This window comes from Rana temporaria (assembly GCF_905171775.1).
Source record: "Rana temporaria chromosome 9 unlocalized genomic scaffold, aRanTem1.1 chr9e, whole genome shotgun sequence".
In the NCBI taxonomy this organism is placed as follows: Eukaryota; Metazoa; Chordata; class Amphibia; order Anura; family Ranidae; genus Rana; species Rana temporaria.
The window spans coordinates 436,994-454,046 of NW_024404481.1; the positions used below are offsets into that span (position 1 = coordinate 436,994).

The 17,053-nt window shown below is 52.7% G+C and overlaps 1 protein-coding gene across 1 annotated transcript in view; it reads right to left on the reverse strand.

The window, feature by feature from the left end:
- ATP7A (ATPase copper transporting alpha) overlaps positions 1-17,053 on the reverse strand; it is a gene marked incomplete at its 5' end in the record, with an annotated part of 63,269 nt that overhangs the window by 27,899 nt on the left and 18,317 nt on the right. Inside the window, 9 exon segments of the mRNA XM_040334437.1 lie at positions 2,517-2,651; positions 4,421-4,575; positions 5,840-5,967; positions 6,196-6,287; positions 7,743-7,976; positions 9,382-9,604; positions 10,678-10,754; positions 10,989-11,150; positions 16,197-16,357. Coding sequence (XP_040190371.1) covers positions 2,517-2,651; positions 4,421-4,575; positions 5,840-5,967; positions 6,196-6,287; positions 7,743-7,976; positions 9,382-9,604; positions 10,678-10,754; positions 10,989-11,150; positions 16,197-16,357 — 1,367 coding nt within the window.

The window sequence follows — 17,053 nt, forward strand, 5'->3', positions numbered from 1 at the left end:
TGGGTGGAGTGAGGGAATGGTGGGTGGAGGGAGGGAATGGTGGGTGGAGGGAGGGAGGGAATGGTGGGTGGAGCGAGGGAATGGTGGGTGGAGGGAGGGAATGATGGGTGGAGGGAGGGAATGGTGGGTGGAGGGAGGGAATGGTGGGTGGAGGGAGGGAATGGTGAGTGGAGGGAGGGAATGGTGGGTGGAGGGAGGGAATGGTGGGTGGAGTGAGGGAATGGTGGGTGGAGGGAGGGAATGGTGGGTGGAGAGAGGGAATGGTGGGTGGAGAGAGGGAATGGTGGGTGGAGTGAGGGAATGGTGGGTGGAGTGAGGGAATGGTGGGTGGAGTGAGGGAATGGTGGGTGGAGTGAGGGAATGGTGGGTGGAGTGAGGGAATGGTGGGTGGAGGGAGGGAATGGTGGGTGGAGGGAGGGAATGGTGGGTGGAGTGAGGGAATGGTGGGTGGAGTGAGGTAATGGTGGGTGGAGTGAGGGAATGGTGGGTGGAGTGAGGGAATGGTGGGTGGAGTGAGGGAATGGTGGGTGGAGTGAGGGAATGGTGGGTGAGTGAGGGAATGGTGGGTGGAGGGAGGGAATGATGGGTGGAGCGAGGGAATGGTGGGTGGAGGGAATGGTGGGTGGAGCGAGGGAATGGTGGGTGGAGCGAGGGAATGGTGGGTGGAGCGAGGGAATGGTGGGTGGAGCTAGGGAATGGTGGGTGGAGTGAGGGAATGGTGAGTGGAGGGAGGGAATGGTGGGTGGAGTGAGGGAATGATGGGTGAGGGAGGGAATGGTGGGTGGAGAGAGGGAATGGTGGGTGAGGGAGGGAATGGTGGGTGGAGCGAGGGAATGGTGGGTGGAGCGAGGGAATGGTGGGTGGAGCTAGGGAATGGTGGGTGGAGGGAGGGAATGGTGAGTGGAGGGAGGGAATGGTGGGTGGAGTGAGGGAATGATGGGTGAGGGAGGGAATGGTGGGTGGAGAGAGGGAATGATGGGTGGAGGGAGGGAATGGTGGGTGGAGGGAGGGAATGGTGGGTGGGAGGGAGGGAATGGTGGGTGGAGAGAGGGAATGATGGGTGGAGGGAGGGAATGGTGGGTGGAGGGAGGGAATGGTGGGTGGAGGGAGGGAATGATCGGTGGAGAGAGGGAATGGTGGGTGGAGGGAGGGAATGGTGAGTGGAGGGAGGGAATGATGGGTGGAGCGAGGGAATGAATGGTGGGTGGAGCGAGGGAATGGTGGGTGGAGCGAGGGAATGGTGGGTGGAGCGAGGGAATGGTGGGTGGAGGGAGGGAATGGTGGGTGGAGAGAGGGAATGGTGGGTGGAGGGAGGGAATGGTGGGTGGAGTGAGGGAATGATGGGTGAGGGAGGGAATGGTGAGTGGAGGGAGGGAATGGTGGGTGGAGGGAGGGAATGATGGGTGGAGTGAGGGAATGGTGGGTGGAGTGAGGGAATGATGGGTGGAGTGAGGGAATGGTGGGTGGAGGGAGGGAATGGTGAGTGGAGGGAGGGAATGGTGAGTGGAGTGAGGGAATGGTGAGTGGAGTGAGGGAATGATGGGTGGAGTGAGGGAATGGTGGGTGGAGGGAGGGAATGGTGAGTGGAGGGAGGGAATGGTGAGTGGAGTGAGGGAATGGTGGGTGGAGGGAGGGAATGGTGGGTGGAGTGAGGGAATGGTGGGTGGAGAGAGGGAATGGTGGGTGGAGGGAGGGAATGATGGGTGAGGGAGGGAATGGTGGGTGGAGGGAATGGTGGGTGGAGGGAGGGAATGGTGGGTGGAGGGAGGGAATGGTGGGTGGAGCGAGGGAATGGTGGGTGGAGGGAGGGAATGATGGGTGGAGGGAGGGAATGGTGGGTGGAGGGAGGGAATGGTGGGTGGAGGGAGGGAATGGTGGGTGGAGGGAGGGAATGGTGGGTGGAGCGAGGGAATGGTGAGTGGAGGGAGGGAATGGTGGGTGGAGTGAGGGAATGATGGGTGAGGGAGGGAATGGTGGGTGGAGAGAGGGAATGATGGGTGGAGGGAGGGAATGGTGGGTGGAGTGAGGGAATGGTGGGTGGAGGGAGGGAATGGTGGGTGGAGGGAGGGAATGATCGGTGGAGAGAGGGAATGGTGGGTGGAGGGAGGGAATGGTGAGTGGAGGGAGGGAATGATGGGTGGAGCGAGGGAATGAATGGTGGGTGGAGCGAGGGAATGGTGGGTGGAGCGAGGGAATGGTGGGTGGAGCGAGGGAATGGTGGGTGGAGGGAGGGAATGGTGGGTGGAGAGAGGGAATGGTGGGTGGAGGGAGGGAATGGTGGGTGGAGTGAGGGAATGGTGGGTGGGAGGGAGGGAATGGTGGGTGGAGGGAGGGAATGGTGGGTGGAGAGAGGGAATGGTGGGTGGAGAGAGGGAATGGTGGGTGGAGCGAGGGAATGGTGGGTGGAGCGAGGGAATGATGGGTGGAGACAGACTTACAGGGGGCGGGCTCTGTGATAGGATTGGATACAGACTTACAGGGGGCGGGCTCTGTGATAGGATTGGATACGGACTTACAGGAAAGTATTTCTCTACAATCTCAAAGTTGTGATATCCAATAATAATCCAGACCAGCAAAGTGACGACCGAAACCACAACGATGAACGGGACGAAATATCCGCTCAGCTTATCCGCAAACTGCTGGATGGGAGCCTGGAAGACACAAGACACGCCTATTATTACCGCCCCCCACATCAAGCCTGAAGAATACCGCCCCCCCCACATCCAGCCTGAAGAATACCGCCCCCCACATCCAGCCTGAAGAATACCGCCCCCCACATCCAGCCTGAGGAATACCGCCCCCCACATCCAACGGCCCCCCCACATTCATCCTGAAGAATTCCGCCCCCCACATCCAGCCTGAGGAATACCGCCCCCCCCACATCCAGCCTGAAGAATACCGCCCCCCACATCCAGCCTGAAGAATACCGCCCCCCACATCCAGCCTGAGGAATACCGCCCCCCACATCAAGCCTGAAGAATACCGCCCCCCCACATCCAGCCTGAAGAATACCGCCCCCCACATCCAGCCTGAAGAATACCGCCCCCCACATCCAGCCTGAGGAATACCGCCCCCCACATCCAGCCTGAGGAATACCGCCCCCCACATCCAACGGCCCCCCCACATTCATCCTGAAGAATTCCGCCCCCCACATCCAACCTGAGGAATACCGCCCCCCACATCCAACCTGAAGAATACCGCCCCCCCCCCCACATCCAACCTGAAGAATACCGCCCCCCCCCACATCCATCCTGAAGAATAGCGCCCCCCCCCACATCCAGCCTGAAGATCACCGCCCCCCACATCCAACCTGAAGAATACCGCCCCCCCCACATCCAGCCTGAAGATCACCGCCCCCCACATCCAACCTGAAGAATACCGCCCCCCCCCCCATCCATCCTGAAGAATACCGCCCCCCCCCCCACATCCAGCCTGAAGATCACCGCCCCCCACATCCAACCCGAAGAATACCGCCCCCCCACATCAAGCCTGAAGAATACCGCCCCCCACATGCAACCTGAAGAATACCGCCCCCCACATCCAGCCTTAAGAATACCGCCCCCCACATCCAACGGCCCCCCACATCCAGCCTAAGGAATACCGCCCCCCAAGTCCAAAGGCCCCCCGCATCCAGCCTGAAGAATACCGCCCCCCCGCTACCCCCACATCCAGCCTGAAGAATACCGCCCCCCACATTCATCCTGAGAAATACCGCCCCCCACATTCATCCTGAGAAATACTGCCCCCCACATCCAGCCTGAGGAATACCGCCCCCCCCACATCCAGCCTGAGGAATACCGCCCCCCACATCCAGCCTGAAGAATACCGCCCCCCACATCCAGCCTGAGGAATACCGCCCCCCCCACATCCAGCCTGAGGAATACCGCCCCCCACATCCAATGGCCCCCCCACATTCATCCTGAAGAATACCACCCCCCCACATCCAACCTGAAGCATACCGCCCCCCCCCCCCACATCCAACCTGAAGCATACCGCCCCCCCCACATCCAGCCTGAGGAATACCGCCCCCCCCCACATCCAGCCTGAGGAATACCGCCCCCCCCCACATCCAGCCTGAGGAATACCGCCCCCCCCACATCCAGCCTGAGGAATACCGCCCCCCACATCCAACCTGAGGAATACCGCCCCCCACATCCAGCCTGAGGAATACCGCCATCCAGCCTGAGGAATACCGCCCCCCACATCCAGCCTGAGGAATACCGCCATCCAGCCTGAGGAATACCGCCCCCCACATCCAGCCTGAGGAATACCGCCCCCCACATCCAGCCTGAGGAATACCGCCCCCCACATCCAACCTGAGGAATACCGCCCCCCACATCCAGCCTGAGGAATACCGCCATCCAGCCTGAGGAATACCGCCCCCCACATCCAGCCTGAAGAATTCTAGCCCTTTGGTCACCTTCGATGTCTGCGCCTCTTCCACCAGTTTGACGATCTGGCAGAGGGTGGTGTCGGAGCCGACGTGGGTGGCAGAGATCAGGAGGGAGCCGTTCTGGTTGATGGAGCCGGCGATGACGCTGCTTCCGGGTTTCTTGGTGACGGGCATGGCTTCTCCTGGAAATGAAATCCAAACCACCATCAATATCAGAGAACTCATCCATTCACCAACAAGACTATTCCATGCAGTGCGCCCCCTACTGATATCCTCCACACCAACCCAACCCCCCAACACTCATTACTTCCTCACAAAACTCCTCTCCACGAGGTCCGAATCTAAAGGAGAGCCGATAAACAAATTCAGATCTAGCAAAGTCATGGGGGAGCTACATGGGGGGGGGCGCTACACATGGAGGGAGAGGGGGCTACATGAGGGAACTACACATGGGGAGTGGGAACTACACATGGGGAGTGGGGGCTACATGGGGGGGGAGAGAGAGCTACACATGGGGAGGGGGGGGATCTACATGGGGGGACGGGGAGCTACACACTGAGAGAGGGGGAGCTACACATGGGGAGGGGGGGGTACATGGGGGAGGAGCTACACATGGGGGGGAGCTACACACGGGGAGAGGGGGAGCTACACATGGGGAGGAGGGGCTACATGAGGGAACTACACATGGGGAGTGGGGGCTTCATGGGGGGAGAGAGAGCTACACATGGGGAGGAGGGGGGTCTACATGGGGGGACAGGGAGCTACACATGGGGAGGGGGGAGCTACACGGGGGCTACATGGGGAGCTACACATGGGGAGGGGGGGCTACATGAGGGAACTACAAATGGGGAGTGGGGGCTACATGGGGGGAGAGAGAGCTACACATGGGGAGGAGGGGGGTCTACATGGGGGGACAGGGAGCTACACATGGGGAGGGGGGAGCTACACGGGGGCTACATGGGGAGCTACACATGGGGAGGGGGGGCTACATGAGGGAACTACAAATGGGGAGTGGGGGTTACATGGGGGGAGAGAGAGCTACACATGGGGAGGGGGGGATCTACATGGGGGGACGGGGAGCTACACAGGGGCTACACTGGGAGCTACACAGGGGCTACATGGGGAGCTACATGGGGAGTGGGGAGCTACACGGGGAGCTACACATGGGGAGGGAGGAGCTACATGGGGGCACCCTGCACCAAGGCCTTAATGAAAGAACGGAAGGCCCATGGAAGAAGATCACAAGCTTGGAAATCTGTGCTCCCTGATGGGGTAAAGGGCGACCCGACTTGGAGAAGGCCAACATTCGTCCTATGAAGAGTTGCCGGGATGAAAACCTCCATTTGTTCTTCACAAAGCTCCTCCCCAGAAAGCGCCCCCCCCCCCCGATTTCCGGGGAGCACCCAGCAGAGGTCATTGGAAAGGCACATTTATCATGTGAGGTACCTGTGATCAGAGATTCATCCACCATAGAATGACCTTCAACCACCCGTCCGTCCACAGGAAACTTCCCCCCGGGGGTCACCTTCACAATGTCCCCCCTCTGGACCAACTCCACGTCCACCGACACGTCACTGCAAACACAGCATTCCCGTCACACACCGTCCAACACAAAGAAGGAAAACTCTCACAATAATAATAAATAATACTACTGATAATAATAATTGTGATAATAAAGATAAAATAATAATAATAACAACAACAGTGATAATAATAATGATCATTAGTGTCTCTCTCCTGTAGTGGGAGGAGCCTGATGGGCCCCCAGTATATCGGGTACAGAGGAGTAATATGGAGTTTACCTGAGAACAGAGTTGTCTGGCCCCAAGGTGACGATTGTGGCCTCGGTTGCTTGCAGGGAGATGAGACGTGACAGCGCCGCCGATGTTTTACTCTGAAAATGTGCAACAAGGAAAGTCAATGAATAAAAACTTCTTCTATACCAAGCAATGGAGGGAACACCAGTACTACCACCCAAGTCCTACCACCCAAGTCCTACCACCCAAGTACTACCAGTCCTACCACCCAAGTACTACCACCCAAGTACTACCACCCAAGTACTACACCCAAGTACTACCAGTCCTACCACCCAAGTACTACCACACCAGTACTACCACCCCAGTACTACCACCCAAGTACTACCACCCAAGTACTACCACCCCAGTACTACCACCCAAGTACTACCACCCCAGTACTGTCACACAAGTACTACCACCCAAGTCCTACCACCCAAGTACTACCACCCCAGTACTACCACCCCAGTACTACCACCCCAGTACTACCACCCCAGTACTACCACCCAAGTACTACCACCCAAGTACTACCACCCAATTACTACCACCCCAGTACTACCACCCCAGTACTACCACCCCAGTACTGTCACACGAGTCCTACCACCCAAGTACTACCAGTACTACCACCCAAGTACTACCACCCAAGTACTACCACCCCAGTACTACCACCCCAGTACTACCACACCAGTACTACCACCCCAGTACTACCACCCAAGTACTACCACCCAAGTACTACCACCCAAGTACTACCACCCCAGTACTACCACCCCAGTACTGTCACACGAGTCCTACCACCCAAGTACTACCAGTACTACCACCCAAGTACTACCACCCAAGTACTACCACCCCAGTACTACCACACCAGTACTACCACCCAAGTACTACCAGTACTACCACCCAAGTACTACCACCCAAGTACTACCACACCAGTACTACCACCCAAGTACTACCACCCAAGTATTATCACACCAGTACTACCACCCAAGTACTACCAGTACTACCACCCAAGTACTACCACACCAGTCCTACCACCCAAGTACTATCACCCCAGTACCAACCACACCAGTCCTACCACCCAAGTACTATCACCCCAGTACCAATCACCCAAGTACTACCACACAAGTACTACCACCCCAGTCTTACCACACCAGTCCTACCACACCAGTCCTATCACCCAAGTACTACCACACCAGTACTATCACCCAAGTACTACCACACCAGTACTACCACCCAAGAACTACCACACCAGTACTACCACACCAGTACTACCACACCAGTACTATCACCCAAGTACTACCACACAAGTACTACCACACCAGTACTACCACCCAAGTACTACAACACCATTCCTACCACACCAGTTCTATCACCCAAGTACTACCACACCAGTACTACCACACCAGTACTACCACACCAGTACTACCACACCAGTACTACCACACCAGTACTACCACCCCAGTCCTATCACACAAGTACTACCACACAAGTACTACCACACAAGTACTCCCCCACCATTATATTGGCGTATTATTTCCCCGCAATGAATCGTTCCATACCTTGGCGACATGTTCCAGCCACCTTCCCAGAGCGATGAAGACGAAGAGCATCGGCGGGGTGTCAAAGAAGGTAATGGGGTTCACTTTGGCTTTTTCAAACATTGCAACCAGAAGAATGACAAGAGAATAAATGAAGGCGATGGAGGTGGCGAGGACGATCAGGACGTCCATGTTGGCGGTTTTATGCTTCAGAGCCTTGTATGCTTGTATGTAGAAGTACCATCCCCCTAAAAACTAACACACAACCCATCGTCACTCACACTGTATATAGAGATCTATAATAATCACACTGTATAGAGAGATCTATAATAATCACACTGTATAGAGAGATCTATAATAATCACACTGTATAGAGAGATCTATAATAATCACACTGTATATAGAGAGATCTATAATAATCACACTGTATATATAGAGATCTATAATAATCACACTGTATAGAGAGATCTATAATAATCACACTGTATATATAGAGATCTATAATAATCACACTGTATATATAGAGATCTATAATAATCACACTGTATAGAGAGATCTATAATAATCACACTGTATATAGAGAGATCTATAATAATCACACTGTATATATAGAGATCTATAATAATCACACTGTATATAGAGATCTATAATAATCACACTGTATATAGAGATCTATAATAATCACACTGTATATAGAGATCTATAATAATCACAATGTGTAACGGACCTATGTATTTCAGAAGATGGGACATTACTGACAGTTCATTGCAGAAGGTACTGGACACATTACAAGTGGTTAATTTTGTCCTGACTAGGTCAATAGGACAATGACCATTCAATGCTTAGCTCAGGCTATTGAAATGCTAAGTGGAGCCGGCTTGTGAAATACCTTTTATTGTGTTCTGCAGGTTGAGAGCGGTTGTCGGAGACGGGATGTCTCTAGGAGAGAATTATCTCCTCTAAATGACTTTTAGAATGTGTGTTTGAAGATGTATGTGTTTACGCTAAGGGACTTTGTATTGTTCTAAAAGAATGTAACCTCTCAGAGGTAGTAATTAAGTAGACCGGGTTATTGTGTACATTGATTACCCCCTGGGGCTTCTGTCTCAATACACAAGTCTTTCTATCCAAGCTATTGGACCAATCCCTGTTGACTATTTCAAGTCCTCATTTGCATGGTCAAGGAGGACCTGAGTGAAGACTGCATATACTTTACAATTGACCAATGGGAAAGCGGTTGTTGGGGGTGGGATGTTCCAAATTCTGTATAAAAGTGTGCTGTGTACTGGAAAATAAAGTCAGTCCTGCTTGACTCTGCAAACGTAGCCCGTCTCGTTTCTTGGAAGGGCGTTCGATGGGATATACCGGCGGTACCTGCATATCGCAGCTTGCCAGGGAAAAGGACTTCTCCAACGGCTGATACCCTCTCACTAGCCCGGGTAGCCGTTACACAATGTATATATAGAGATCTATAATAATCACACTGTATACACAGATATTGATCCCACAGTCCCTCCCCCTCTTGGTGGAGACTCACCTGGACAGGTATACACAGATATTGATTCCACAGTCCCCCCCCTCCCATCTGGGTGGAGACTCACCTGGACAGGTATACACAGATATTGATCCCACAGTCCCCCCCCCCTTGGTGGAGACTCACCTGGACAGGTATACACAGCAGGAGGGAGACCAGATTCATGATGGAGAGGCCTGGCATGATCTGATACTCCAGTACCATGGTGGGGTGGTAGGTGGTGATGTCATCCATGGTCATGTTGTGGTGGTGGGGCATCATGTGATCACTGTCCATGAACATCATGTAGATCATTAATCCCATCACAGGAATACAGAAAATTAAACTGATCAGAAACGATCGCTTCCACCTGAAACACAGAGAAGGGAATCGCATTATTGTGCTTTTACTGTAGAGACAGCTGCAGTCTGCCTTTACAAGGTATTCAGGCAGGAACCCTAAACGACCAATCAGAATGGACCTTTCTGTGACCTCCTTGTAAATGAAAACTTGCTAGGATATCATGTATGGGGAGGACTGAACACAGGAGGGCTCAGACTAACGCGTTTCATTTTACAACCAGTGGTCATTACCATACAGGAGGGTTCTCCATCCCTCAGGCTGAATACATCCGATTCTATAGGCCTCTCTCCTCTGTGTCTGAGACTCAGGATAACCCCCGGCAGTGGTCATTACCATACAGGAGGGTTCTCCATCCCTCAGGCTGAATACATCCGATTCTATAGGCCTCTCTTTCCTCTGTGTCTGAGACTCAGGATAACCCCCGGCAGTGGTCATTACCATACAGGAGGGTTCTCCATCCCTCAGGCTGAATACATCCGATTCTATAGGCCTCTCTTTCCTCTGTGTCAGACTCAGGATAACCCCCGGCAGTGGTCATTACCATACAGGAGGGTTCTCCATCCCTCAGGGGGAATACATCCGATTCTATAGGCCTCTCTCCTCTGTGTCTGAGACTCAGGATAACCCCCGGCAGTGGTCATTACCATACAGGAGGGTTCTCCATCCCTCAGGGGGAATACATCCGATTCTATAGGCCTCTCTCCTCTGTGTCTGATAACCCCCGGCAGTGGTCATTACCATACAGGAGGGTTCTCCATCCCTCAGACTCAGGATAACCCCCGGCAGTGGTCATTACCATACAGGAGGGTTCTCCATCCCTCAGGGGAAATACATCCGATTCTATAGGCCTGTCTCCTCTGTGTCTGATAACCCCCGGCAGTGGTCATTACCATACAGGAGGGTTCTCCATCCCTCAGGCTGAATACATCCGATTCTATAGGCCTCTCTCCTCTGTGTCTGAGACTCAGGATAACCCCCGGCAGTGGTCATTACCATACAGGAGGGTTCTCCATCCCTCAGGCTGAGGATGATAAATGAAGTCTGGAGATTGGAACCCGGAGTGCTCAGGGGGTCCCTTACCTCTGTATCTCCTGCCTGTGATCCAGGTGGCTGGCAGATCGATCTCTTTTCACCAAAGACGTTGTGAATCCTAAATCCTGCAATAAACAGAAAGGAAATGATGAGTCACATGACAAGTGTCCGGCGTCATCCCGGGTATAGGGCACGCAGATTACGGGTATCTACCAGCAGTCCCCCCCCCCATATGATGGCGCTCCGATTGGCTGCTCAGTCACCCAGTGCACTATGGGAGTTCTTTACATGTTGAATGGCTGCCGAGTCTCTACAATGGGGAAGTCCCAGGGAGGAAGCGCCGATCATGTGACACTCACATTTATAATCTTCATGAGATCTCTGGGGCCGATCGTCTCCGGATCATACTTAATGTGGGCTTTATTGGTGGCGAGTGCCACGGAGCTGTACACAACCCCCTTGGTCTTCATCAGACACGACTCGATCTTATGGACGCAGGACGCACACGTCATCCCCCGAACCTGCAATACAAAACAGAGAGGGGCGGGTGAGGGGTAAAACCCCCGGCATGGATCTAGACTCTGCACACAACCTACCGTCCAATGACAAGCCTGGAAATTCTGAACACGACCTCGCCGTCCAAACACAAGCCTGGAAACTCTGCTCTACACAACCTCCCCCTTTCCAATGACAAGCCTGGAGACTCTGCACACAACCTCTCCGTCCAATGACAAGCCTGGAAACTCTACACACGACCTCCCCGTCCAATGACAAGCCTGGAAACTCTGCTCTACACAACCTCTCCGTCCAATGACAAGCCTGGAAATTCTGCACACGAACTCTCCGTCCAATGACAAGCCTGGAAACTCTGCCCTATACAACCTCTCCGTCCAATGACAAGCCTGGAAACTCGGCCCTATACAACCTCTCCGTCCAATGACAAGCCTGGAAATTCTGCACACGACCTCTCCGTCCAATGACAAGCCTGGAAACTCTGCCCTATACAACCTCTCCGTCCAATGACAAGCCTGGAAACTCGGCCCTATACAACCTCTCCGTCCAATGACAAGCCTGGAAATTCTGCACACGACCTCTCCGTCCAATGACAAGCCTGGAAACTCTGCTCTACACAACCTCTCTATCCAATGAAAAGCCTGGAAACTCTACACACGACCTCTCCGTCCAATGACAAGCCTGGAAACTCTTCTCTACACGACCTCTCCGTCCAATGACAAGCCTGGAAACTCTACACATGACCTCTCCTTCCAATGACAAGCCTGGAAATTCTGCTCTACACAACCTCTCCGTCCAATGACAAGCCTGGAAATTCTGCACACGAACTCTCCGTCCAATGACAAGCCTGGAAACTCTGCCCTATACAACCTCTCCGTCCAATGACAAGCCTGTAAACTCTGCTCTACACAACTTCTCCGTCCAATGACAAGCCTGGAAATTCTGCTCTACACAACCTCTCTATCCAATGAAAAGCCTGGAAACTCTACACACGACCTCTCCGTCCAATGACAAGCCTGGAAACTACACACAACCTCTCCGTCCAATGACAAGCCTGGAAACTCTTCTCTACACGACCTCTCCGTCCAATGACAAGCCTGGAAACTCTACACATGACCTCTCCTTCCAATGACAAGCCTGGAAATTCTGCTCTACACAACCTCTCCATCCAATGAAAAGCCTGGAGACTCTACACATGACCTCTCCGTCTAATGACAAGCCTGAAAACTCTGCCCTATACAACCTCTCCGTCCAATGACAAGCCTAGAAACTCTACACACGACCTCTCCGTCCAATGACAAGCCTGGAGACTCCTCTCTACACAACCTCTCCGTCCAATGACAAGCCTGATAATTCTGCTCTACACGACCTCTCCGTCCAATGACAAGCCTGGAAACTCTGCAATATACAACCTCTCCGTCCAATGAAAAGCCTGGAAACTCTACACACGATCTCGCCGTCCAATGACAAGCCTGGAAACTCTACACACGACCTCTCCGTCCAATGAAAAGCCTGGAAACTCTACACACGACCTCTCCGTCCAATGACAAGCCTGGAAACTCTACACACGACCTCTCCGTCCAATGACAAGCCTGGAAACTCTGCCCTATACAACCTCTCCGTCCAATGAAAAGCCTGGAAACTCTACACACGATCTCGCCGTCCAATGACAAGCCTGGAAACTCTACACACGATCTCTCCGTCCAATAAAAAGCCTGGAAATTCTGCACACAACCTCTCCGTCCAATGAAAAGCCTGGAAATTCTGCTGTACACACAACGTCTCCATTGTGGGGGACAGGATTGGCCGAGGTCTGCCTACAATGGGGGGGGCACCAAGTGTCATATATTGGGGTGATCAGAGTTGTCACTGTAAGTCATTTCCAAGACTTCATCTGAACTCTGCAATTTCTACACCCCTCCCCCCTCCCCCCGGGGGGCGACTTCCACCTCTTCATCGGTCTGTATGGAGTTGGGACGAGACGTTCCTCATTATATAAAAGAGGAGATTGTGTTCAGGTTATACAATGGCGGCGTCACTACTCCCCCCTCTGAAATGTGATCCGCTGGGGATCGCTGTTCAGGAGGCCTCTATGCCAGAAGCATTTGGAATTACCGACCTGGAACACAAAATGCCTGAATAAGGACCCCCAATGAAGATTGGGGGTCCTTATTCAGGCACTTCCTGTTATCGGGTGACAACGCCGCTCTGTCCCCGTCTCCAAATTGTCCTCCTGTGTTGTCACCCTGTCACGTAGGATTCCAATGGAGACTACAAGAGGCCGTTCCATCACACATGACACAGACACAGCCCTCTGGTTTCACCATCAGGACCCCCCCCCCCCCCCCCGCGGGAAATGTCATCACTGGGGTGTATGGAGACAGGAAGTGGCTGCAGGAGATCAGCAGCACTGAGATGTGACAAAGGAGAAAACAAACACACAGCGCACAGGGCGGGGTCTCAGACTAACCAATACTTACATATCAGTTATGGAGGGTGCAGGAAGGACGGCCTGAAAATACACGATACACGCAGTGGGCCAGATTCAGGTAGATCGGCGTATCTTTGTGCCGGCGTAGCGCATCTCATATGCGCTACGCCAACGTAACATTGAGAGGCAAGCTGAGTATTCACAAAGCACTCGCTCCCATATTTACGTCGGCGTAACGTAAATGGGCCGGCTTAAGCCCACCTAATTCAAATTCGGAAGGTAGTGGGCGTGATGTATTTTAATTAACCGTGACCCCATGTAAATGAATTACCGAACATACGGCGCATGCTCAGAATCACGTCGCATATACGCCCTAAGATACGACGGCTCAATGCGTACGACGTGAACGTAACTTACGCCTAGCCCCATTCACGTACGACTTACGTAAAATACGACGCTGTTCCCGCGCCCATACCTTACCCCTGCTTTATGAGGGGTAAACTTACGCCGGACGTACGCCTTACGTAAACGGCGTAGATTACTGCGACGGGCGCAAGTACGTTCGTGAATCGGTGTATCTCGGTCATTTACATATTCCACGCGTAAATCAACGGAAGCGCCCCTAGCGGCCAGCGTAAATATGCACCCAAGATACGACGGCGTAGGAGACTTACGTCGGTCGGATGGAGCCAGAATTCAGGCGTATTTTGTACTGTGAATACGGCGCATAGATACGACGGCGCATCCTAGAACTTACATGGCGTATTAACAGATACGTCAGTGTAAGTTCTCTCTGAATCTGGCCCAGTATATGTATACATACATACACATATATACATATACATACACACACATACACACACACCTCCCTGTATACAGTATATATACACACACACACACACACACACACACACACCTCCCTGTATACAGTATATACCCCCCCCCCCCCCGTATACAGTATATACACACACACAGGGCTGGATTCAGGTAGATTTGCCCCTTATTTACGGAGGCGCAGGGCAACGTTTTTGCCCTGCGCCCCCGCAAATTTGCTCCGCTGCCCTTGATTCACGGAGCAGAAGCTCCGTGAATTGCGCGGGCGCGCCGGCAAAATGCCCGGCGCTAGAGCACGCAATTTAAATGATCCCGTAGGAGGCGGGAATCATTTAAATTAGGCGCGTTCCCGCGCCGATCGTAGAGCGCATGCTCCGTCTGGAAACTTTCCCGACGTGCATTGCGGCAAATGATGTCGCAAGGACGTCATTTGCTTCAAAGTGAACGTGAATGGCGTCCAGCGCCATTCACGATTCACTTACGCAAAGTACGTAAAAATTCGAATTTCGCGACGTGGGAACGACGGGTATACGTAACATGGGCAGCCTTGCGCGAAAACCGCCGTACGTAAATTGCGTACGCAGGGCTCGCGCAACGTTGTGAATCGGTGTTAGTATGCAATTTGCATACTATACACTGAGCACAACGTGAACGCCACCTAGCGTCCAACGCAAGAATGCAGCCCAAGATATGCGGGCATAAGAGCCTTATGCCGCGCAGATCTTAGGCTGCAGTCGGCGTAACGAGGTTCCTGAATCAGGAGCATTCGTAACGCCGGGGCAAGTAAGCAATTGCGCTGTGTAACTTATGGTTACACAGGCACAATTGCTTCTTGAATCTGGCCCACAGTATATACACACACACACAGTATACAGTATATACACACACAGTATACAGTATATACACACACACAGTATATATATATACACACACACACACACAGTATATACACACACACACAGTATACAGTATATACACACACAGTATACAGTATATACACACACACAGTATACAGTATATACACACACAGTATACAGTATATACACACACACACAGTATATATATATACACACACACACAGTATACAGTATATACACACACAGTATATACACACACACACAGTATACAGTATATACACACACAGTATACAGTATATATACACACACACACACAGTATATATACACACAGTATATATGGGTGAACCTGCAGGGATTGGGCGTTGCTCTGTAGCACTCGCCGTCCTCCTCCCATCCCCCCCAGAGAACTTCCTTCTTCCTTCTTCTCACCTGTTTGTTTTGGCCGCTCTTCCCATTATATTTCCTTCATGGTGGAGACAGAAGTCACCTCCGCCAAGAAGAACTTCCCTCTAAATTTAAAGGCACACGAGTTCTACATCCAATTATAAAGATGTACCCACCCCTCCCTTCACTCCCCAGACCACTCCTCAGTGCAGGGGTCCCACATAATATCTGCCCCCGGGGGGGCACCAGAGGGCATTGTCTGTGATGAAAAGGGCACTTGGAGTCTCAATATGAAGGCCATGTGACGGGGTGACAACACAGGAGACAGGGACAGAGGGTTGTCACCCGATAACAGGAAGTGACCTCCATGGCGGGATCACCGGGGATTTTAATGAAACCTGCAGATTTATAAATACCGAAAATGACTTTTGAAAAGAATGAACACAATACAAGGTCTCTGAATCTCTAGTACTTGGGTTCAGGTGTCACATGGAATGTACGGGATGATGGGACTTGTGCCGTCTGCAGGTCAGGACAATCATCTTACCACCAATTCCAAGACGCCGTCTCCATCATTGTTCTCCATCACAGAGGCTTCGAATCCCAGCTCCTGAATGAGGTCAGCTATGGCCGGGGGTTGTATGAGCGCCGCGTTATACCTCACCTCCGCCTTCCCGGCCATCAGAGCCACCAGGACCGAGTGTATGCCTGCAACACGAGACCCCGATATCAGAAGAGATAATCTGTACTGAGACCCCCCCGATATATGAGGGACCCCCAATATCTGAGGGACCCCCCCCCCCAATATCAGAAGAGATAATCTGTACTGAGACACCCCCGATATCTGAGACCCCGATATCAGAAGAGATAATCTGTACTGAGACCCCCCCAATATACGAGAGACCCCCCAATATCTGAGGGACCCCCCCCCCAATATCAGAAGAGATAATCTGTACTGAGACACCCCCGATATCTGAGACCCCGATATCAGAAGAGATAATCTGTACTGAGACCCCCCCAATATACGAGAGACCCCCCAATATCTGAGGGACCCCCCCCCCCAATATCAGAAGAGATAATCTGTACTGAGACCCCCCTGATATATGAGACCCCGATATCAGCTGAACAGAAGAGATAATCTGTACTGAGACACCCCCCCCCCCCGATATATGAGACCCCGATATCAGCTGAACAGAAGAGATAATCTGCACTGAGACCCCCCGATATCTGAGGGACCCCCAATATCTGAGGGACCCCAATATACGAGAGACCCCCCGATATCTGAGGGACCCCAATATACGAGAGACACCCCAATATCTGAGGGACCCCAATATACGAGAGACCCCCCCAATATCTGAGGGACCCCCCCGATATCAACTGAGCAGAAGAGATAATCTGTACTGG